This window comes from Anopheles arabiensis, chromosome 2 (genome assembly GCF_016920715.1).
Source record: "Anopheles arabiensis isolate DONGOLA chromosome 2, AaraD3, whole genome shotgun sequence".
NCBI lineage: Eukaryota > Metazoa > Arthropoda > Insecta > Diptera > Culicidae > Anopheles > Anopheles arabiensis.
Window position 1 is genome coordinate 3,478,335 of NC_053517.1, and position 23,243 is coordinate 3,501,577.

A 23,243-nucleotide genomic window follows, 5' to 3' on the forward strand; every position below is an offset into this window, starting at 1 on the left:
AGAACCAAAAATGATAAACAAATACATACAAATGCACGCACACACATAGCACAAAGGATTACCAACACTAGCGGCTAAACTAGAATCGAAGAATGGGATATGTGGATAATGGGAGGTGTATTTAAAATTTCATCCGTTTTTTTTTTCTTTGTTAGTCCGATTCGCGGGCATTTCTTTCGAAGCGACGGAAGCTACTAAGAGAAAGCAAACATATGAAAGAATGTGATATTGTTGTTCTGTTTCGGGAAAGAAAAGCATCTACTCTTTGTTATACTACCTTACAAGCTATAGTTACCTTCAACCTTTCAACACCTTGCACCATACGTACACGACCAGGGATGGAGATGGAGAGCTTTCCTTCCGGACGCAACAAGGTACTAAAAACTAGTGAAACCCAAAACGGACAAGGCAGGCGTGGCAGGCACAACCCCTTCCCTCAGTGAGGAAGTTACTAAGCGGCAACGAACGTGGCACGCGGTTTTATTAGTAGCTACGAAACCGGCCCGATAGACTCCTTGGGCAGGATGTCTCCCTCTCTGTACAAAGATGATGAAACACACCGTGCCCGCTCGAACATTTCGATTTACATTGCAATGCAAACACACCATTCATAGCACGCAATCGCTTAATGCACTAAATAGGGAAATTATCACACCGTGACGAGCAATTGAAGATGAAATAAGTGCACAATAATAATAACAATCACATATATTAACAGATAAATTAACGATCGCGCACCCTTCATTTTACTGTCAAAACAAAGGAAATGACTCCGGTGTGGGAGGTAACCTTTCTTTCGGGTTAGTTTTACACTAAGTGCTTCTATGATTTGCTTGTAATGAGAGGAACCAACAACAAACTAACGGACTAGGAAAAGAAAGGCGAATCGTACAATTTTGCACCAAATTACAGTTCGCTAGCACGCAGAGCCATAGAAAAGGGTAACATAAAGCCACTTTTTGCTTAAATAGGTTAAAAATCAGTGCTGGGATAAGTTGTTAGCTTCATTCATCAAGTGATGCTAGCGATTTTTACGCTATCTGAGTAGTTGGTATACTTTTATAATAAAATAAAATAAAATAAAATTTTATAATAAATAAATGGCACGTGAGATAAATATCCTGTAAGGAACTTGATTAACGATTGTTAATCAACAACGAGTAGGAACTCTCCATAAAACATTTATATTGTTTGCATCTTTTGGGACTTTTATTTCTCTCTCTATCTCTCTCTCCCTGTTTGGTTCCAGGCACGGTTTATTAATTTGTAAGCAGGTTCTAAAAATTACTTGTTTGTAAATGAAAAGTATACAAATGCATGCGAAAGCTAACTACTAACTCCAGCACCGATTGATGAAACACCAAAAATAAATTTGAGATTCTGCATAAAATTTAAGTTCGGCAACCGAAAGGATCAATAACGACGGTTTGAAGTTGAAAAATAGACACAATCAAACGGATTACAAATAACTCAATATTGTACTAGTGTAAAAGTAGAAGCAGTAATATCAATAACGCATAAAATATAAACATGACTAAGCATTGATCGGTTGCAACGTTGAGAAATATAGAAACATGAAACACGTGAAGTACGACACAAAGTAAGATGGGCTCTGTAGAAACCTTATACCCTTTTGTACTGTAGCGAACGTGAAATTCAAATGGAAAACAGCAAAACTAACAGCCGTGAGGTTGGATTAGTTCGGTACGCTATTCTTGCCCGAGGTGTAGATGGGGGAAAAAGGAAGCACTCTATTAGTAGACGAAAAACGACATCGGTGGTTGCAGTGGAAAAAAGGAGTAAAGGGAAAGAGCGCAGAGAGCACAGGGTGGAGGAAGATTAGGCAGAAACAAAATAACAAAAAAAAAAAACAATTACATTTCAGTTAACAAACGATTCGAAACGAACAAGGTGTCTATAGTTTGCTATTTTATTGTACTATAAAATATATATATTTTATTCCTTTTAGTAAATGGCTTGTACATACATTCCAACAAGGTACATACATAGTTTATCATTATCCGGGCTGTGGGTGTGTTGTGTTTTTGAGTGGGTTTATTAATTAATAATTGTTTTCGTGAGGTGAGGATGTGTGTGTGTATGTATACATTATTATTAACGCCAGCTCTAGAGAGCGTGTGTAATCTAATGATCGGTTATGCTTTTGGCAACGCATCCCATTCAACTTGCACAACAATACTAAAGGGAGTGTGTTACTGGAATGAAACTTGATTTACAGTTATAAAATTAAAGCAAATATTCTGATGACCGTTTTTGCTGTGATGTTTAAAGATTTTACTTGCTCATAGTCCTCCTGCAGCATTGCAGCCATGAGAGAGAGTGTGTTAATAACAGTAAATAAAAGGTGTGATTTATACTAAACAATCATATACACAGTACGTTTATGGGTACAGAAACTGTTGCTACTAAATATGGTATTAAACGCACTTTGAATAAGGGCTTTGGTCGAACCGCATGTGCATGTCAGTAAATAGAGCCAAAAGGTACCTAAAGCATCGTAAAACTATTCACAATAACCGAAAATGAATCTGCGAACCACACACACACACACACAAAGGTCGCGACGGGTGCTCGCCGAAAGCCACAATCATTACTTATGGTGAAATAACGAATTAGTGATGAGGTATGCAAAGAAGAATGGTTTGAGATAAACAAAAAGCATCTCTTTGTGTTTTACTGATACAGTATAGCTTCTTATTTTTTGTAATAAAAAAAAACAATGCGATAAAATTATATGAAACGATCAAACTGTGTATAGAAAGAGCGAGAGAAAGAGAGAGTGTCATGCATATATAAATATATAACAGTACGAAATAAATTACATAGTAGTTATGTTCGCAATCCTAACAATCGTGTATCCTTAAGGCTAGTATTATTTTAATAACGATAATTTATAATTACAGCCACTCATCACCACTTACGCTTGCGAGATGGAGGGGGGAAATAAATACTTGAACAAACAACAGAATCAAAAACCCAATGAACCGTCAACAATGTTGCACAAAACATATAAAAATATTATAAAGTAAGGCACAGCCACTAGGCCCGCAATGAACGTGTGTGTGTGTACCATATTTGCGCTCTAATCATCTAGGTAGTAGGTTAATATCTTTAAATAAATAGCTTTGGCAGCGCGTGTGCATATCACATTCGCATTCGCATAATGATTTTTACCACAAACTAAAATTAAACAACGACAACAGTTAGAAGGAAACGCTGCTAAACCGACAAATAATTACACACACGTAAACCTAAAACTAATTCATACCTTGAAACATCTTGAGCCCAGCTCTTTCATAAACTGATGAAAAAATCTTATACGATTATTATACATTATTCCATCGATTGTTATTTAGCATTAACAGCGCCCAACACAAATTGCCAACAACTTTTTTCAATCACGGTGGCATATGTGAGTCGTTTTGCTACCGAACGGAAATAGCGCTTCAGCCTTTGTGTCACCCGCGAGCTTCAGCAGTGTGTTGTACCGGTAAAAATTGTGTGCGAATGTAGGAGGTGAGTGCATGTGTTTGTGAACGCGTTTTGTCATAAGCTTTAGTTTCCAGCTTCTTTTGCAGGAAGTCATGGTAAAAATGTTCACAATTATTCACCTTCATGGCCATAGTTAGTATGAGGAAGAAAGAAAGTAATAAAGCGAGCGAAAACTTATCGCTATTAAACCACTCAAAACGAATATTAATGCTAGATAACACAGTCTAATATATCAACAAAGGATAAATGTGAAATAAAACGATAAAAAATTCAAATAAACTGTTACAATACATATATCCCACACGTTTTTGACGTTTTTTGAAACAGCCGGAAGAATCAGACAGAAACGGAACAGCCGACACATTTAGCGGAAATCAATCCATCATCCCCGTTAGTCCTTCGTCAAATGGCAGTGAAAGGGAAAACAAATCAGCAAAAAGCACGCAAACATTGTAGCAAATGTATGCCAATAATAGCATCGCATAAAATGGAGAAAATGGAACACAAAGCGAGAAAAACCAAAACCTGCTCGTCATTCAAGTAATTTCCCGGGCATTACACGCTTTTTCAACGAAACCCTCACCTTGATAGAGGCATGTAAATATCGATGAGGTAAGCATCTACCTACACGTAGAAGTAAAGGTGGTCCTTTATCCCTTTAAAAACCAAAATCACAAGGACTGGACGAATGAAACAATTTCATAACTTCACGATGAACATCACTTGAGCTCGGGATCGAAACACTTGCCACCATGACTTCATAGGCTGCCACAGCAAAACATAGTGCTGTGCTGGGAAAATGTGCTAGCTTTACCCCTTGCGCATCACAAACAAGAGCTTCACATGAAGCACATAACAGTACAACGATCGCGATGATGCACTCTTTCTAGCGGCTAAAACAACAAACCCAACAATAACCCTCCAACACGAGGCCCTCGCTCAAGTGCTCGATAATCATTTGCGTCAACGATCCGGATGACGACGCGCATTCGATGGCGCTGGAACCAGACGGGATTTGGTGGGCTGTAAAAAAAAATGCAGCAGTGGTCTATGTTCGGTTTATGGACACACACACAGACACAGTCGACGACCACTCGGGTCATGGTTGTTGATTTTCATGTTCCATCATGCTGCTGCTCTGTTATGTTTTGTGTTACGCTAACCAGCGTACCACAATTTCAATAATAAACACTGCCTGCGCACACGAGAGGAGTGTGAAACAAAACACAACGCACAGTGTAGCATAATCATGAATTATGACGTTACTTTGTGGGCATACACACATGTGCATTGAACCTGCGCCCCATTTTTACCGCTCACATTTATTATCCTTGTTTGCATATCGAACGCCTATCTGGGTTTCAAAGGAACAACATTGTGATACCATCAAAAAGGTTAATACCCATTAAAAAGCTCTGGAAATGAAACCAATGCATAAAAAATGCACAATTGTCCCATGTTGCTCAAAAAAGTAGCTGAGACCATCGCATAACCGACTGTCACTGACGGCAGAGATCATTGAACCATTTGTCATTCGTTTCTACTTTAATTTCATCACTCGTGACATTTATGGGAAATTAAGTGAAGCCTCTTTCTGACAGTATGTATGTGCATGGCACGATGCCTTATGCATACAATTTACCAGTGGGAGTGTGCCTGTGTTTGTGACACAGAGCAGAGCGACCAATTCCTGGTATCTTACCCTTATGGGCTTGCAGCAATCCTACCCTTATCAGTAATTCCAGGCACGTCCGCATACACAGCACGAACCAGCAGATGCCACGTGCAGAAAGAGGTCATAAGTCGCACCGAGATTGTACTCCATCCATACACACACACTAACACTCACCCACATATCATCTTACGAACTAATCAAATAGGAATGAATCTTGAACACCCCAAATATCAAGCCCTTTGACGATGATTTCTGGCAAAGTGTCTAGCGCATCCTGCCAGTTCATCGCCAAGGCTTACGAGGCCTCGAAATACATAAAAACAACACCCTAATGCGACAATCGTCCACGAACGAACTGATCGACGGGGAGGGTGTAACTACAGTCGAAGCGAACGAACTAGTTATATGACCCGATATGACCGAGCGTCTTATCGCGTTCTTGCAACACAGCTTTGCACAGCGAACTGTCGAAGCACGGAGCACAAAGATAGTTTTGATAACACCGCGCACACACACACTCACTTCCCGGATGGGAACGCGTCGAAGGACTGTGTCGTAAAATAACACCCAAAGATGCGCCCTAACCGGGTTGTTCCTGCTTTCCAAGCCATGGCGGCCACAACTACCGCCAGCAACCCATAAGTCCTAAGTAAATCTTCGATAAAGGCCCCGTGCTGCGGTCGTACGTTGCCGCCGTTTGATAATGCCATCGGGTGGCTCCCCCCCTCTCGCACTCGGCCGCCACACCACTCCGCCAAAGCATACAGAGACCACGACGCCACAGAACGCCCCGAATCGCCGAACATTGAAGTTTGTTTGTCCTTTGCAGCGCACAAGATAATCATTTTGTTTAACTTTCCAAACGGCCGGGTGGGTCACCGTTGAATCGGAAGCCTACCGCCATCGCCTGGAGCCGCGTGGTGACTGGGAAAAAAGGCTTTTTGGGTAGATCGCAATCAAAGTTTGTAGCGCGTTCTGTTGGTTCGGACCAGCGAAAGTTTGCCTTTGCCGAGTTTGCTTACTGATATCGTATCAGTGGTTTGTTGAGGCATTTAATCTATTTTAAACGTTAGTTTACTTAAAAGCAGATGACCCTTTTTCTTAGGGTAAACTTTTACAGCATACATTATAGGCGAGACGGAAAGGAAAGTTACGTTTTATCACTCTTGAGTTCACTGAAAGGTATGCTATTCATACTTATTTACAGCCCGTATGTTGTATCAAAAATTTATATTGATATATTCTTTCTAATGGTCTATTAGTCACCAAAACCACACTATCACACAACTCGGGCTGAAAATGAATCTTCAACGTAAAAGCGACATCTAGCGTAGATGTTGTAAACTATACCATATAGTAATTTTTTGAGTAAAACTATTCTTTCGACTCAGCATCATGCTCTCATTCTACAGAGCAGCTAATAATATTGCAAAATAAAAGCATTTGTCACTAGCATCTTCGTTGTATGGCATCATATCGTGGGTCCCGCTGTACACTACGCGTCTCCAAAGAGCGAAGAAATACCATCTGCTGATAGAACACAGACAGGGAAAGGCTAGCTGGTATGTGTTGGTACTTAATTTAACTGCAAATGAATTATTTAACCTTTACCCGCCGCCATTTCTACGGGTGTTCCAGTACAACAGGCTCAAGTCGGCAGTGCTCGTTATTTCTCGTCAGTGCTACCCCCGCCTCATACGCAGCGCTAGTGCCATGAATTCTCGTTCATATACCAGCATGGAGATTCATCGTGTAATGAATTTTACTGAAAACAATCTACGCCCAGGCAACCGTGCGACGCTTACCGGTCTGAGCTCTGAGTAGCTAAGAAAAATGAACAGCGGAAACCTTTCCTGCGGGGCGCAGGAAGCGTGTTGTTAAGGCACCACAAGGTTTAATTTCAGTTGCGGCACAAACAACAGGGGCTCAGAGCTTCCCAAACCCGAAGGATTAGCAAAATTCACATTCTAAACAGTAAAAAGTGGTAAACAGAGCAGCTACTAACTGTGTGTGTGGTTGTTTGCCCTTTGCAGCTACAGTTTCAATCTCTTCTTTTTTCTGGTTTTTGGTTTTGCACACATCATAATGCGAGTAATCCTTCGCCTAAAGCCACAGCACAGGTACACGTGTACATATGTAGCATAATCACCGCCAACACCGCCACACAAAACATGCTAATGTGAAATTTAAATTGCATTTTCATTATTAAACATGAGCTTTCAGCGATAGGTGAAACCAGGATGATATTCGTCCCACCGCCCGGGGCCCTTTACCGCGTCGCTTCCGATGACCGGGGGACCAACGACTTTGACATTTAATAGCGTTCGAAAAAAACACACGATTGAACAGCCTGTCAAGGTCTAGATGTTTGACTCGCAAAAGGATTACTGGCGCAATTTCGGCTCGTTAGGAAATTACATCATGGTTATTGAGGGCATTCGAGGAAGAAGTAGCAAAAAAGGGCCGCAAACAACCACACGACGACATCAGAGCTCTGCGATCGATTACGGCAGAGAAGGGGAGAAGGGGTCGGCAAATAGACAAAATAAAAAACTTCCGACTAAAAGCTGACACACAAACGAAGACATACACACACACACACACCGTAGTACTGGCGAGTATAAATTTTTAAAACATACTCTAAACTTGGCGCACCACTCCTGAGGCTGGGCTACAGATGTTTGGCAGTGCAAGAGTTTCTCTCTGCAACTAACGACGCGCTCCCATCCCCGTCCGTGCTGTGCTGCTTTGCGACCTAGTTTTGGGTAAGGACGCGAAGATTCCGGCTTGTGAAGGTACTACCAAACGGCTCGCAATGAGGGAACGGCAATTTCTGGAAGAGAAAAAGCAAACGTACATCGATCTATGTTAGTGCGCTGTTTTGACGACTATAGGTACGTTTGGTAGATTTATATAGACATGTGGAGTGCCAAGAATAAGCTTAAGGAATAACTTTAAGTATAGCATGAGGGATCCTTCAATTTTATTTTATAATACTAATGTATTTACATATGCAAAAGAGTCCTCCATTGCATCGTTTACCCTTTCCTGTGCGGCAATCAATCTTCCTGATATGATTGAAATGAATTGCTTACCCCTTCGTACCCCGACCACTTCTCCAAACTCCGCAGAACATCGTTTTGAGCAATGTTTCTAATTAAAAGCATCTGACCCATGGAAGCCATCCTCATACATCAACTGAGGTGGTTTCTCCGGCATTTCTCGAGCGAATTTACATTCGCACACACACACACTGAAAGCCCATTACGCACACATGGTTTCGACGCTAATGGACTCTTATGAAAATTGTGCCGCTGTAATATCTCCAACCATCCCCTAGGCGTACATCCATTAGCACGATTAAAGCTTAATATTGATAGCACTGCCAACCTAAGCAGCATCGTAAGCATGATGACTCGCGCCCCATAATACATTACATTCCACCAGGAGTACATCACATATCTCACTTTTACATAAGGTGCAAAGTGTGTCTGCGACAGCACAGGTGAAGCTGTTCACTTCCACTACACTTGCAGAACTTGCAATTAGGAATGCTCAGCCCAAGAAATAGCAACCAATGAAATTGTGAGCAGCCTTGTAGGTACGGGTCCCAAACCCAACCATCCCCAACTAAGCACCAAATTTGCCCCTTTTACTGCTTCCTTCCGGTGGAGGAAATTTAATTGAAAATCTTTTACTCTCACCCGAGTCCGCATTGTTTCTTATCTCCGCGCGCACACATAGCCGCTGCTTCTGTTCGGAGCTTGGGGCCGGGTGTGTGTCTACTTCTTCCCGTAAGAACGCAATTTCACAACGAAGCCTTCTCTTGGACGCACATCATCTAAACAAGTGCCACCGGAGGGCAGATAACGTGGATGGTTTTTTTCTTTCTTCTTTTTTCGGGGCCATCACTGGAGAGAAGGATGAAGAACGCTCACCAACTTGTTGGTTTACATTCGATCATACGCGGTTTCTTTTACCGCCCTGGCAGGAGATGACGACCTTCTCGGGACTGCGCCCTGTTCGTCGTCCCACGCGTGAGATGCCGTAGACATCGTGAACCGTAAACCAGCAAAGGCGCACTTTTACTTTCCATCCAAACCCAGAAGTAAGAGCACTCAGAAGAGGATGTGAAGAGGCGCTGCTGATATTTTAAATTCAATTATGAAAGCTTTTTCTTCCATTTTGTTCGTGTGCCTCGTGGTACTTGTTCGTTTTTTTAATGTTGTCTCTTCATAACTGAAGCCCGTGTTTGCGTCGACTGTGAGGAGCAGGAAATAAGGAAGCTTTCCTTATTGTTGATTTTTATGTTTGGAAGGTTTTTCATTTCAACTTCTTCAATGATATCAATTCACTTTGCAGAAACATTTTCTTAATTATTGTTCTCAAAACGCGCTTCCTTCCTGGACATGCCGAGCGCAAGTGAACTTCTAAACGAGAAAAGGTTGTATACAATCCAGTACGACACCGAAACGCACTTTGATGCCTCGATGTTTCTTCCAAAAACTCACCAAACAATTGGCTCGCTATGCTAAAATATGTAAATTTAGCACATCATAGAAAAACGGAAACTGTCTTTTTCACTACCATTATTTTGAAACTAGCATCACTGTACTACTGTCGAAAGTGGGCTGCAGTGGGTTTCGACACTTTGGCATACGACGTGCAAAGGTGTATTTGCATATTTCTCTTCCAACGAAACTTCAACCGATACGAAGTACATTCCATCTCATCCCACCAACCAACCGCGCTTTTATCTTTATTTTTCTGCATATTTTCTCTTCCGCTACCGTTTTGAAGGAATGGTTCAATATCTAGCTCCAACTTTTTCCCTATCATGCTGCATTAAGCGAAGCGAATTATGCTAAGCAGAAATTGTACTTTCATTTGGATGAACGTAGCGATTGTCGTATAAATAGAGAGGGCCCCTCTTGTTCGTTTTCTCGCTAAGAAACAGGGAATGAAAACGACGCTCAAACTGTTTGGATTAAAATGGAACGGCCTTTTTCGTGATTTAAAGTATAGTGCTCTTTAAGAGGAGCAAACTGAAGCTCTCTTTCCACCAGCAACGAAAGCGCCATCAATAAACGCCTAATCATATTTCGTAAACAACAACACACCCGCAGAAGGACACCACGATGAAGGCATGAAAATGTTGAATTTAATTATTCGACCCAATAAACCCTTCGGCGTCTGTGATCGGCGTCAGGCGATGCAACATGACTGGATGGCTTCCGTTTCTTCACCAAATAGCATAGCTGATTAATTAAACTTCTCTCCTGCGGAGACCAGCAGGGCGCAAACAGAAAGACGGAGCAACTATTGCGCCAGTGGAAGCGATCGCATGATGGAATCAGCAGCAACCACCAGCACATCGGCAATAGCAGCAACCAGCAGCGTCAGCAACAACAACATGGTCAACATGGGTTCATGATGCAGTTAGGCGTTTATTGGAGTACGGCCGAATCGCGTGCAATTACTTTACAGGAAGGATGGTTCTGCTCTAATGGATCCAGTTCCCTCTCCCTCTGAGTACGTGATGATCGGGAGGCTAATGGTGCTGGTCGCTTCATTAAATTAGACTACAAATGATTCGTAACGGCGAGATGATTCACTGAAGTCGGTGTGACGATGAATCAGAGTTTCCTTGGGCTTTTCATATTGGACTGCCTGTGTCGGACTTCCGCATAGTAATCATCAATAGAGATATGGTTGAATTTGAGACCAAATTGAGTAACATTCAATTTTTAAAGGAAAATTGACTCCTTCTCTTCTTACAAGAAATCATCAAATGAATCTCTATGATTCAAGTCGAGATGAAAAATGTGAATAAACCGCTCGTTCTCTCAATGCTCTCTCAATAACGAACACAAGAAAACAGTATTATACCTTCTGGTAAGCCAAAAGCAGGCATACATGCACGAAAATTCCAAACAAACGTGTTTGTGCTTAGCTAGTCGAACGATCACAGAAAAAACACGTTAAATTTCGTATCAACTCCGACAGGCGTCTGTCGGTTGCAGATACCACAAATGTAGTAGCAATATCCTGAAGTACGGGCTGACAGTTGCCGCAAAGAGCCAAACCCGACCTTATAGGGGTGTTAGGCGAAAGCCAAAAAAAAGGAGAAGCAATGCCTGGGGTTTTACATCTCCCGCACATTCGTATGTGAGAGTGTGCGAGAGAGTAAAGGAAAATTATGTTAAGCGTCGATGGGAGCACAGGATATAATAACTTGTGGCTTGTGGGAAATCGAATCCGAAATGGGATCTTCCCCACCACACACATAGAACGAAGAACAGGAAAATAAAACCCCGCAAGTGAGTACACGAGATTATGACCGCAAATACGATTTGATCATCATCATCACCATCATTACCAATCTTCACATCATCCAGGCGCGGACCCATTGCGACTTTATGCTCTAAGACAGGAAGAGAAGGAGAGATATGTTACCACCACTTGGTATGCTCCTGGCAGTACTCTCTTCCTTTTGCGGGCTTTCCCTGCTATGGTGCCATTTGTTGTTTTTTTTTTAACTTTTGCTCACACCCCCACTCGTCCAGGTACACCACAGGGCGTTGCTTTTCCCGACCTGTTTGAGTGCTCTGAAGGGGGGAGGTGTGGGTGTGTGAGCCGACTTCAATTATCGACGGCAATCATAAAGCGAGCGCGAGTTTGGCGTGTTTTTCCTGCCTCGTTTCGCTATCGTGTGTACCATAATAATTTCACTTTCTTCTGTCTGGTAAGGTAAGGGAAACGAACATTTTCCTTCATCACAACCACTTTGTCCTAATAAGATTGTCTTTGTTTTCGAGCCGTATTTTCTATTACGCTTTCTATCCTGTTTTCTTTGTGTTGTTTTCGTTCCTTGTCACCTTTAAAACACGTCACCTTAAATTGGGACTAGAAGGAAGCAATCGAAGCGACAAAAAGGTTGCATTTTCCAACACGTCTAACTAGACGGAACCCTGCCGGAAAAAGGGCGTTTAGTGAAACGAGGCCACTTTTCGTCTTTGTCGTTCCTAAAATCCCATTCTCAAACGATCGAATCAGAACGCAGCCTATTTGCTTTTTTTGCAAAAGAAAGTCCTTTTCAAAAGCAAAGGAATGCGCGTGTGTGTGTGTGTGTGTGTGTGTTGCACTGAGCCCTTTTTATTTTTGGCAACGTGGCATTTCCTGGTGGAGGTGTGGTAGTGGGTTTGCTAATTAAAATTCTTCCAGCGTAACCACCAACTCAACGGTTCGTTCTGCATAACCTGCGCACAAAACACTAGAGATGCTATCAAAGCTCGTCGAAGGTTCAGGCACGTTGCTTCTGACCCTACTTCGGGCAAAGAATTCACCATCAAACCGCACTAAACCTAGCTCATTCGTTTTCGTTGCACGATTTGACGTAATGCACCTACGGGAAAAGAAGCGTAAAACAGCAAGGAAACATAAATTTCCCAAGCGCCCAAAACCCTTTCGGCACCCTTGCCGATACTCTTTATTCCGTTGCGGCAGATTGCAGGAGCAGAGAAATAAATAACAAATCAATAGTATTTCCAAAAAAAAATGGAAATCATGTGGTGGAACACCAACAAAGGCATGATGCATTATAAGATATATATTTTGCATAAAACAATGCAAAATTACGAACATATACAATAAAATAAGCGCAATAATTCTCTTGCGGAGCAATTTTAACTTTCTTTTTGAAACTATTATTCCATTTATCCATCAAATCAGCTAGATAACGAGCCAAGCCAAATTTACCACTTGGGTTGCAAACGGTTCATTTGAAATACAAAACGAGCGCACCACAGCTAACTACACCTTGGGCGTCTGTTGGTAAACAAACAGGTGAACTGTCAAATCGACTTCCGATCGCAACGAGCGAGTGTGCGGTTGCGTGAGCGATCACGAATCTATTATTTGTGATAAAGCTGCTTTCTTCGCACAGGAACAGAAAACAATTGTGAATTTGGAATGTGTGAACACGTCATTTGGTGAAGCGGAGCACGTTGACGATAAAACCGTACGTTACACGCGTTTGTGTGTGCGAAAAGGACAAAATGCCTCACGCTGATTCAACATCGCCGCGCACAGGGGGACGGGTAGAGGAGTGCGGTGGAGAACATTCGGACGAAAAGGATGAAGAAACTCCCTCGCCATCCGGATGGAAAAACGTTTCTGAAGACAACATCGATGGCAGAAAGAATGTAAGCAGCGCCTCGAATATAAACAACAGCAGCAGCAGTAGCAGCATCTATCACAATGAAGAATCTTTTGTCGACAAAATTCGATCCAACTTTTCGTGCATGTTTTCAAAGCTGTTGCCGTTCCGTCTTTCAAAGGACATCATTGAATCGTCGCATAATCAGCAGGAAGTGCGAAGACTATCGCGCAGCTTTGCAACGCAAACGCCAGAAGATCTGGGGCAGGTGGTTCAACATTCACAGAATGTGCCCGAGTCGAATGAGTTGAACAATAACAAAAGCCTCCCCTGTGAGATGGCCGCAAAACGGCGCCGACTGTGTGAAAGTGAAGAAAAAGCGTGCAACGTTCCCGAGCCACCGAATACTCTGGGCCGATTCAATACAGTGCCGGCTGTTCGCCGCCTTACCGGTTTTCTTGGTAACGTACACTATCGCAAACGGATGCAGCAGCAACGGCACCATGGTAATGTACACAGGCCGCTCTTCGGTAGCCCATATCTTCAATTTACCAGGGGGAGAAACGATTCCATCGCTTCCTCTCAGCGTCCATCCTTCAAACCGTCCGTTACCGCTGTGGCGAAATCGCTGACCACTGGTTATATTCCGCCAGAGTACGGAGGGTCACCGTTTTACGAAGGGTTCACCCGGTACGGTGGTGCATCCGCCGCACAAATGCTGGCCAGGTACGATCCGAATTCAACAGCAGTCACCACGCTGATAAGAAGAAAAACCCCAACAGAAAACGGATCGGCCTCCTCTTCCCGTGGCTCGACAGTTCCGTACCCTTCGCAACGAATACTTGCGATAGTGGATAAATATGCTACGAACAGGTCGGACCGCACAGCCCATTCGAAGGCGACACTGCGTAAATCACCGTCCCCTCCAATGGTCCAATCAATGTGCGTGCAAAAGACGGAACGTTCTCAAGAGACAGTGCAACAGCCGCAACGATCACTGCCGCCGATTGTTCCCTTGATGGAGTACACGCTCCCGGTACAGCTCGGACTCCAACCTCCGGTGCCGATCAGTCCTATAGAGCGGAAAAAACAAAGCACACCGACCGGTGGCAAGCAGACAGCGAAAAGAACACGGATACATGCAAAACCGGTAAAGGAACCCGAGCTGTCCAAGGTACAGCCGGTCCAGCTCCCAAACGTACAGCTACCCCCGCTGATCAAAGGGTTGCCACAGTTTGATAACATCGTACCATTAAAAGGTCGCACACTTCCGGTGGCCGATAACGTGCATGAGTTAAAAGCTAACGCAAGCGACAAAGAGACTATCGTTCGAAAACATGATCGGAAAAAGACGCCAGGGAAAACAGAAAGTAGTACAGCCAGTACACTTCTGCGTGAAATCAATACGTTTGTATTTGCACGACCGCAGGTACTCGGAAGCTGGTCACCTCAGCTGCAGGATGATTCATTTTGCGCTGCGACAATGAAGTTTAAATTTGCCGAGCCAGAGCCGTTGCATGATGACCAACCGCCGGTACGATCTTTCAAGGACCTGATGGCTGATTCCGTCAACAGATGGGCATGTGAGGTTTGTATGGTACGAAACGAACCACACAAGAAAACCTGCGTCGCTTGTAACAGCTCTATGCCGAAATCTAAGGAATCGAAACCGAAAGAGTCAAAATCATCGAAGGAGTCGAGATCATTGAAGGAGTCGAAACCGAGAGAATCTAAATCGAAGGAGTCGAAATCAAAAGAGTTGAAGCCTAAGGAGTCGAAATCAATAGAGTTGAAATTGAAGGAATCGAAACCGAAGGAATCGAAATCGAAGGAATTGAAACCAAAGGATTCGAAACCTAAAGAGTCAAAACCGAAGGAGTCGCAACCCAAAGAATCAAAACCGAAAGAGTCAAAACCGAAGGAACCGAAACCGGAGGAGGCGAAACAGCACCGCAGCTCGCGGAATAAAGCTAACACCAGCAAAACTACGTCCAGCGTTACCACAAATGACAGTGAACCGTCTAAACGGTGGAAATGCACGGCCTGCAAAGTGCGTAACGAACCAACCGTATCGATCTGTGTTTCCTGTGACAAGAAGAAGTCATCCAGCAGTAGCAGGACAGACGATCGAAAAGATCGTAGTCACAAGAAAGAATGGTAAGATTTTAAGCCGCTCGTTGTGGACCAGAGTATGGAACAGTAACATTTTACTTTTCCTTCCAGCAAACCATCAACTACAGAAAAGACCAAGCCGTAAATGAGCGATCAGGGGTGAAATATTGCATTGTATGGTTGCTGAATTATGTTGAAAACGTTTCAGCAGGACCTAATTCTGATATATGATATCTCAATGTGAAATACCAAGATTTAGGACTCGAAATTCATTAAGTTTGCCAAGCTGACCGATAGACCGATCAGGATAATTTTTATATTTTATGAGAGTTTAAAGCAACTAATTTTGTTACTTGAAATGTATCCTTCGCCGAAGTACAAAAGACTTTGGGATAAGATAACCAAGCGTTTTCTTTTGATATGAACTTTTTCTTACAATCGATTTACAATTAAATGTATTCATGAACATGAATTGAATGGAGGGTCTACTACATCAACAACTCTTTAACATAAACAAATAACGAACTACATAGACACACGAAGCATTAGGAGAAGATAATCACGCAATTTAAGTTGATATGAATTAACTATTTCTTGCAATCGATCTTGCAATTTAAGAAAATAACGCAAATGTATTGAATGGAAGATTTACTATATTTTCAACTCAAAATGTATGAATTACATGTACAACTTTCTGGGACTTTGAGTACACTAATAAAACGTTGAGAACCTTTTTGCATTATGTTTGGTCCTCCTGTAATCAATATCCCTAAAACAACATACTTTAACGCATTCTTCCCTTTCCACTAGCAGCCGCTCATTAGAAGTAGTGCGACAACACCAAAAAGAAAACTTATCGCAAACCTTGTGAAGCATTCGTCAATTTCAGCTTTCCACAACATTTACACTACCCAGCGTGTACTCCAATCGTGGTGGTAGTGGTGTGTCCTTTCCTGCTTTTCTAGCGTACCGAAGAACACAAACATGGTACAAAAACCACACTGGCTAGATTGTACCAAATGGCGGGTGGTACGTCCATGTACGCTGAAGTGATCGCCATTTCTATCACTTCAAGGGGTTTGGTCAGTGCTGGCCGGGACCCGGGAGGAGGGAATAGAAAACCCATGTTTCCATCGACACACACCCCACACATACAACACACAACCCCGTGGCGGAGGGAGCCGTGTTCGAGCGTGTACGAACGAGCTCACTTTTCCAGCTCCTAGCTAGCGTTAAATCATTCTGCAGTCCAGAGAACGCCCGATGGCATCTTTCTCATGTAGTTAGTTTGGCCTTTTTTCCCTTCAAGCACAAAATTCACTTTTCTACACGAAGCACAGAATGCTTTCGGGATTGAGAAAGGCACACAGACCAACCACTTCACCGTTGTTGGTGTTGTGTGTGTGTGCTGTGCGAAGGACGTGTTAGTGAGTAATGTAGCAAGGGCTCTTCCCGCATCGATTCTTCACTGTAGCACTCGATGTTTGATACCGATGGCTGGCGGAATGTTTCAACATGCTGTCCTTTGCTGCAGATGTTTCGTGGTGAAAGGGTAAAAGTCCCACACGGAAAAAGCTACCGCTTTAAGCAGAGCCAATGTTTCACCAACAGCTACACTACATAGAGCAGGAACTCGGACACCAACTACACTTCGGCTTGTACACGTACGACGAAAGCGACGAACGAATCGAATCTAAATGATGATGGATGAGTATTTGAACACCAGAACAGGACGACACAAACTTTGTTCGAAAACTATAGAACAAAACAAAGTTACGCTCTGCTACCTCATACAACGAGATACTATTGCGCAGGTGAGAAACAAGCAACTTTGAATTCTGCTACTGCTGGTGCTGCAGAGACCGTAATCAAATTTATACTCTCCTATTCCTTGTCTCGTGTCTACAAACAGAATCAAATTTCATGTCTCTAAGAAGAAGCATTCCGGTCGTCAAAACACCGAGCACAATTACACATACAACACATACACAAACACACAGTTTCAGCCACAAATCTCTTAACTTTTGCTGCATCGCTGTGTATAATTTGATTAGACCTCACTTCCCTCCGCAATACACCAACGACGTAGTACAGTAGTTGAAGTCGTGGATAGTTTTAAGCTTCCACGAAAAGGTAGAGAGAAAGAGAGAGAGCCCAAAGACCCTACAGATAAAATATATCGCAAAGATACAGCCAAAAAACCCCAAATGAAACATGATGGTGGATCCACACGCTACGAAAGTGAGCTGATGTGTAAGGAGAGGATTGTATTTCCAAAACGGCAAACTCGTTGGCTCCGATTGCCCGCAGGATACACACACTATGCTGAACCCAACCCTGTCGCTATTCTAACCGGCAAATATGAGAGCCTTCGCCAACCAAAAAAATGGAATAGTATATTGTACGAGCTCTGCCCCAAAGGCTTCAACAAAAGGATGATGGTGACCGTTTTGGGTACCACGATAGAAATCCTGGCAAATCCTCATCATCGATAAACGGTAAGCCGGTCGACGAGGGGTTGCTGCCAAAACGGGACTGGACGACATGCTTTCTGCGGCCCAAAAAGCCTCCAGAAATAAAAGAAGGGATCCCACACACTACAGGCTACCACCACCATCACCCTTCACCACACGCACCATTGAGAGGGTTCATATAACCATGAAAAATGGAGGCGATTATTATGTTCCATTGGCCTCAAAAAACCCGTTCCTCCTAACAGTAGAGAAGGGTTTGATCGACACACACATACGCGCAAAAAAAGGATTCAAATAAACCCCTGCCTTGCCTTGGAGACTGGGGCTTATCGAGAGGGATAGCGTTTCCATCACTCCCGATGGTTGCGATCGTTTCGAAATGTACACTGAATTTATAAAAATGATTATCTAGATCCCAAACAAAAAAACTGTTCCTGATACGCCGAAAGAAGGGGCCCGATATTTGGACTGCAAAATTATATACTGCAACAATTTATTCGTGCAGATTGGTAAGTGTTTCTCGCAGAAAAAAAAAACAAGCGTGACGTTGCGCTGGTGGTTTGCTTCGGTAATTCCCAATCAATATGCGGTTCTATCTCGACATTCTATGCTTCAGTTTCAAAGAAAGGATCCATTCCAGCAATTTAGCCGCATCAAGATAACATTTATAGCTCTCTCCCACTCTCGCTCTCACTTTTCTATTGTTGTAACGAAACTCCCGCATCAGACGGCAAAATGCTTTTGAAGAGCCGGCACCATTAGAAGTACCCCCGTTTGTCCCGATCTGAGGTAATAGAAAACGAATGTTGCCATTGCAAACCGATTCCAGTGTGCTGTACTATCCCTTCTGCTTTGGTACAACCGGCTCCCTGGAAAATAAACGACCGATCATTAATTGGCACCAGATGCAGCGAGCGGTGTTGCAATGAAGAACGAATGCCATTAGAATGCAAAATTAATTTTGGTTTCAAGCAAAGGGGGACCGTTCTAGGAGTCGTTCTAAGTTCCATTTCGGGTGTGGCAGAAACGCTAGCAGCTAAAAAAAACGATGGAAAGATTGAGAGATTTAAAGCAATTCAACGTTACCGACATCTGCTGTGAGATGTTTGAGAATTTCAGTTTAGTAGTTTAAGGTAACTCGTCAAACAAACACGATTTCAATTGATTTTATTTAACTTTGTGCACTTTTAGATAATTGACGAGCCTTTCCAACATTTCTCATCGAACTTTACCTTGAGGGCATGCAGCTCACCCTCAGTTGAACTTGAAACGAACTTCCCAAGAACAACAATGCTTTCTGCACCGTCAATGAACCGCCGAGTACAAGAAGAATGATTCAAATTGGAACTTCCTGCAGCAACGGTTGGCCCCCCATCAAAGCACACACAAATCACCAATTTAACTTCAACCACTCAAACCCAGCCATCGGTATTGTTTCTTCTCCCCAGGAAGGAGACGGTTCTGCTGGGCTACCAATTACCACCGAGAGCAACCGACGATTTCATCCTCGCGCAAACAATAAAATGGAAACAATGCTCAGGCAGGGAGGTTAACGACAAGAAAAACCACTGAACCATTCCCAGACCGCAGCGCAGGGCCTCGCGAAACGCGGACCTTCTACTCGCGCGCGCGAGGTGGAGTTCAAGGTGATATAATTGTTGGCGCGTTATGCCTTTACGTTCGCGGACGTACACACGCACTTGTTGGCCTCAAGGTAGATGATGACGAGAAGGTGACGCGCCTAGGACTCGCTCGGGTTTCTCTCCCCTCCCGTGTGGGGCGCGTTTTTGCATGCTGGCCGGTTGCGGTCGGTGAAAGAGTTGAACCGTATCGATCTGATTACTCTCGGACATGAACTTTTTTCCCTTCCGTTTCGGTTCGCTGGCCTTGAAACACATCACGCGTCAAGGAATCGGCGATTATCGAACAGAATTCGCTCGACTAAATCAAGTGTTCACGCAAAGACGCTCGTAATCGTCGGCCACGGCCCCGGCGATTGTCGGCTGTATGGGACGCAGGTATGTGCGTTAACCGATTATTATCACGTCGCGCCTCGAGAGAAGACATTTCAGGCACGACTGCACGTGCCTGCCCCCATTATTGGTCGCTTGGTGCCAAATCGGACCGGTTGACCAGACGTGTATATGAATGTCACGAAGTTGCACGTAAGCTGGTGTAGGGGCTATTATCAACGATCTGTTTTTGTGGTGTCACAGGAGCATGCAGCAACTTGCACAACTTGGAAGGGTCTTCATTATTTTGAATCAATTTAAAGAAGCTATCAGCACTATCGGGAACTATAGCATCAAAAAAAACCGACTACATCCAACGTGTAACGCTTTGGGGTGGAACGTCTCTACCGCTCTTCCATTTTTAATCCCAACCTTAATGTCCGTTCTACAATATGCTATGCTTCTGTCTGCGGTTAGCCAGGCCATGTCATTGAACCTACCCTAAATTAACCTCAAACCACCATGCTCCATCTTTTCATGCAACAAGCAACCACCAAACCCCAAAGACAATCGGTTACTGAACTTCGCATGCGAAATGCCATCGACTTGCTGTGTTCCTCCCCCCCCCCCCCCCCTCCAGCTTGGCATACTCCGGATTGCCTGCAGGATCGATCGACACCGAAAAGTTAACAGTGAATGTCAAGTAGCAACAGCGATTGTGCAAAGACGACGCTCGTGAGAATGTGCAGCAAAGAAAAACTGTTTCGCCAAGTACATTCTTTTTTTTTATTTTAGGTGCTTGAAATTTACAATAACCATTCTTCGGCATCTCCAGCTGCCTCTCGACAAGTTTACCGAAAAAGGTACCACCGAAGCGAGGTGAAACGTAAAGTTTCGTGCCATTGTCGAGAGGTGTATGGAAGCACAACCCCATCCGGCCCGGCAGTTGCTCTCCGATGAATTGAATGATTGGAACGGTTGGAGGAAGCCGGGTAAGAACGGACAGTTTGCCGTGAAACTTTAGCTGCGCGGCAACTCCGGGATAATGCTTCCGAAAACCCAGATCCGAAACCTGAGAACTCGTGCTGAGTTCGACCGAAGCGGACAGAGGGAGCATGGAAAAGAAAATACCTTCAAAAGGTTCCAGCGGCGGCTGATAAGAAGCCCTACCAGAACTTCGGATACCGGAAAGTACGAGAGCAACGCACTCTGAAGGGGACACCCGGGATGTTTTACACTTCTCATTCTTCCTCACTTCCAATATATTCCACGGAATCCACGGAAGGCTTCAGTCGAGTTGAGAGGTTTATGCCGCAGCCTATGCTTCCCGTGGTGTGCATTATGCGCTCCAGAGGCCCCTAAAACAAGGGGCTGAAACAATAAATGGTCGACGAATAGCAAGCAAAACCATATAAATCCTCACTATATGTGTAGTTGTTAAGGAGCACTTTGTCAGCGTCAGCCGCGCTGAACACAGCTTTATAAGGCTGCATTAGAGGAAGAGAAAGAAAGACCAATCCGGAGCAAATCCCTCACCCCACACATCATCTTCGTAGTGGGTGAATAAAATATTCAACAGCTTCAGACACCATCTGTTTCTCGGCACCGAGAGAGAGAAGGTGGCCACCACAGCCAGCCAGCCAGCCACCAAATTGATTGTTTGCCCAGGCTAAAATACCAATCAGACACGAAAAAGCTGAGAAACGGCCACTCCGTTTTCCCACGGGGACACGGGGACTTGTGGCCGGAGGAAACATAATTTCCCCCGGGATCAGCAGCTAGATAGGATTTAATTTCTCAAACTGAACCACTCAGTCCCGCCGCCCGCCGCACGAATAGAGCCGGATGACGTGATGGTGCGCACGGTTCGGACCAGATGTTTCCTTCGCAACCCGGGACAAAACAACTCCACAGCGGTGCAGCGCGCGCAACAACAAATCTTCCCCACTCCAGGGAGGGCATCTTGTCGGGGCGTGAAAAAATGAAAGCATCAAGGAGAACGACCAAAGCAGCACCAACTGCATCCGTGACATCATCAGGCAGAATGCAGCAAACGCAAGAAACCCAATACAAATGCGATTCGGAAAATAAAGAAACACCGAGCAAAAGGGTGCCTTTAAACTTTGCTCTCGGCCACGCTTGCCCGTGAATGTCAAAACCCGCCGTTTGGCACGGCGCTGCTCGGCGGCAGAACACAAATGGCACGACACGGGTGGCCCCCGTGGCGCGATGAGGTGTCACTCAACTCACACAGCGACTTTTTATGCACAGTTGTATCGTCAGCCGAAAAGAAAAACCATCCACTGGGGGAAGAAACGCAGACGCTTTTGAAACATTTGAACGCTCGCTGCTGTCTGAAAGCTTATTCGATTATGTTTCGGTTGCTTTACCTCATAGCGACGAAAGCGACATGACTAATCAAAGTTGGAATGCTTTTTGTCTACAAAACCGAGAACCGAGAAAGAAAACACATGCCTTGCAAATGTCTTCACATTCGGTGACAGACTTTTCTTATCGTCGCTTTAAAACTAGCATTCAGCCAATCATGAGACGCGCTATGCCAGACATGCAGAAGCAGCAGCAAGTTAAACTAGTCCATCATCAAGGACGCGCTGCTGTGGCCGCTTTATGCTTTCACTGCATGCATGCTGCAGTAACACAACCAGCAGCCGTGAGACAAGAAGTAAAATGTCATGAATAATTAATGACACGCGCTCGGGGTCCGGGACGATGGCGGACCTGTGCCTGTGTGGGACTGCAACTCCCCCCATCTACGTCGGCGGGGGGGCAAAGTTCGCGACCAACTTTTGCTTCTTTTATTGCGCCCATCACTGCTTATATCACGCGGATTTTGTGGGTTTTATTTCGGGAAAGTCTTCTACTGCATTGCCGCATAGAAGACCTGGAACTGTCGGCGTGGTTCGCGTTTTGGTAAAATTTGGACCGTAGGACTTTTGATAGTTTTGCCATCAAAACCTAATGGACAGAAGGGGGGCTCTTTCTTTTTGCCCCCTTGCCAGTGCAAGCTTATTTTCGACCCTTTTTCCCCCAAAAAGTCCGTCCGTCCGTCACTTGGTGCACGTTTTTCTCTTCTTATCGGGACGGCTGAAACACGTCCCCAAGAGCAGTGGAACTTCATGAACTGGAACGAGATAGCTTCGGTCCGGAAATAGACACAGCTCGAAAAACGATGGTCTGGGTTATGTGCGAGTTTTACAACCTTTCTACACCTTTACATGTTACAATTTTTGCAGACTTTGCAAATCTGAGGCACAGGTTTCCCCTTGAAAAAAAAAACTGGGCTAATCACAGCACTTGCTAGACCTTTTTGCATTTGCTTTCCGCTGCAACGGCCACAC

General features: G+C 44.1%; 2 protein-coding genes across 12 annotated transcripts in view; one reads left to right on the plus strand and one right to left on the minus strand.

Annotated features, from left to right (window-relative positions):
• Positions 1–23,243, minus strand: part of LOC120896333 (ataxin-2 homolog) — a 62,067-nt gene that overhangs the window by 26,136 nt on the left and 12,688 nt on the right. For 6 of the 10 annotated variants that reach the window (XM_040300370.1, XM_040300369.1, XM_040300368.1 and 3 more), the window contains exon 2: positions 7,828–8,021. The exons of the other annotated variants lie outside the window; for them this stretch is intronic. The gene's annotated coding sequence lies outside the window, so the exon portion shown is untranslated. The remainder of the gene's footprint in view (positions 1–7,827; positions 8,022–23,243) is intronic. 10 annotated transcript variants of the gene reach the window in all.
• LOC120896334 (nuclear pore complex protein Nup153-like) lies at positions 13,057–16,202 on the plus strand. 2 transcript variants are annotated; one of them, XM_040300372.1, is made up of 3 exons: positions 13,057–15,017; positions 15,144–15,503; positions 15,570–16,202. In XM_040300372.1, exons 1-3 carry the CDS (start codon positions 13,246–13,248, stop codon positions 15,601–15,603), a joined length of 2,166 nt encoding a protein of 721 aa, XP_040156306.1. In that variant the 5' UTR covers positions 13,057–13,245; the 3' UTR covers positions 15,604–16,202. The 2 variants fall into 2 exon arrangements, with proteins under 2 accessions (XP_040156306.1, XP_040156305.1); XM_040300371.1 differs by having other exon boundaries at positions 13,057–15,503.

What these genes read in the sequence shown, in the direction of transcription:
- LOC120896334 (XM_040300371.1), top strand. Translation starts at nt 13,246, where the DNA reads ATGCCTCACGCTGATTCAACATCGCCGCGCACAGGGGGACGGGTAGAG. An exon ending in CGTAGTCACAAGAAAGAATG is followed by an intron (nt 15,504 to 15,569) that starts GTAAGATTTTAA and finishes TTTTCCTTCCAG; the next exon opens with CAAACCATCAACTACAGAAA.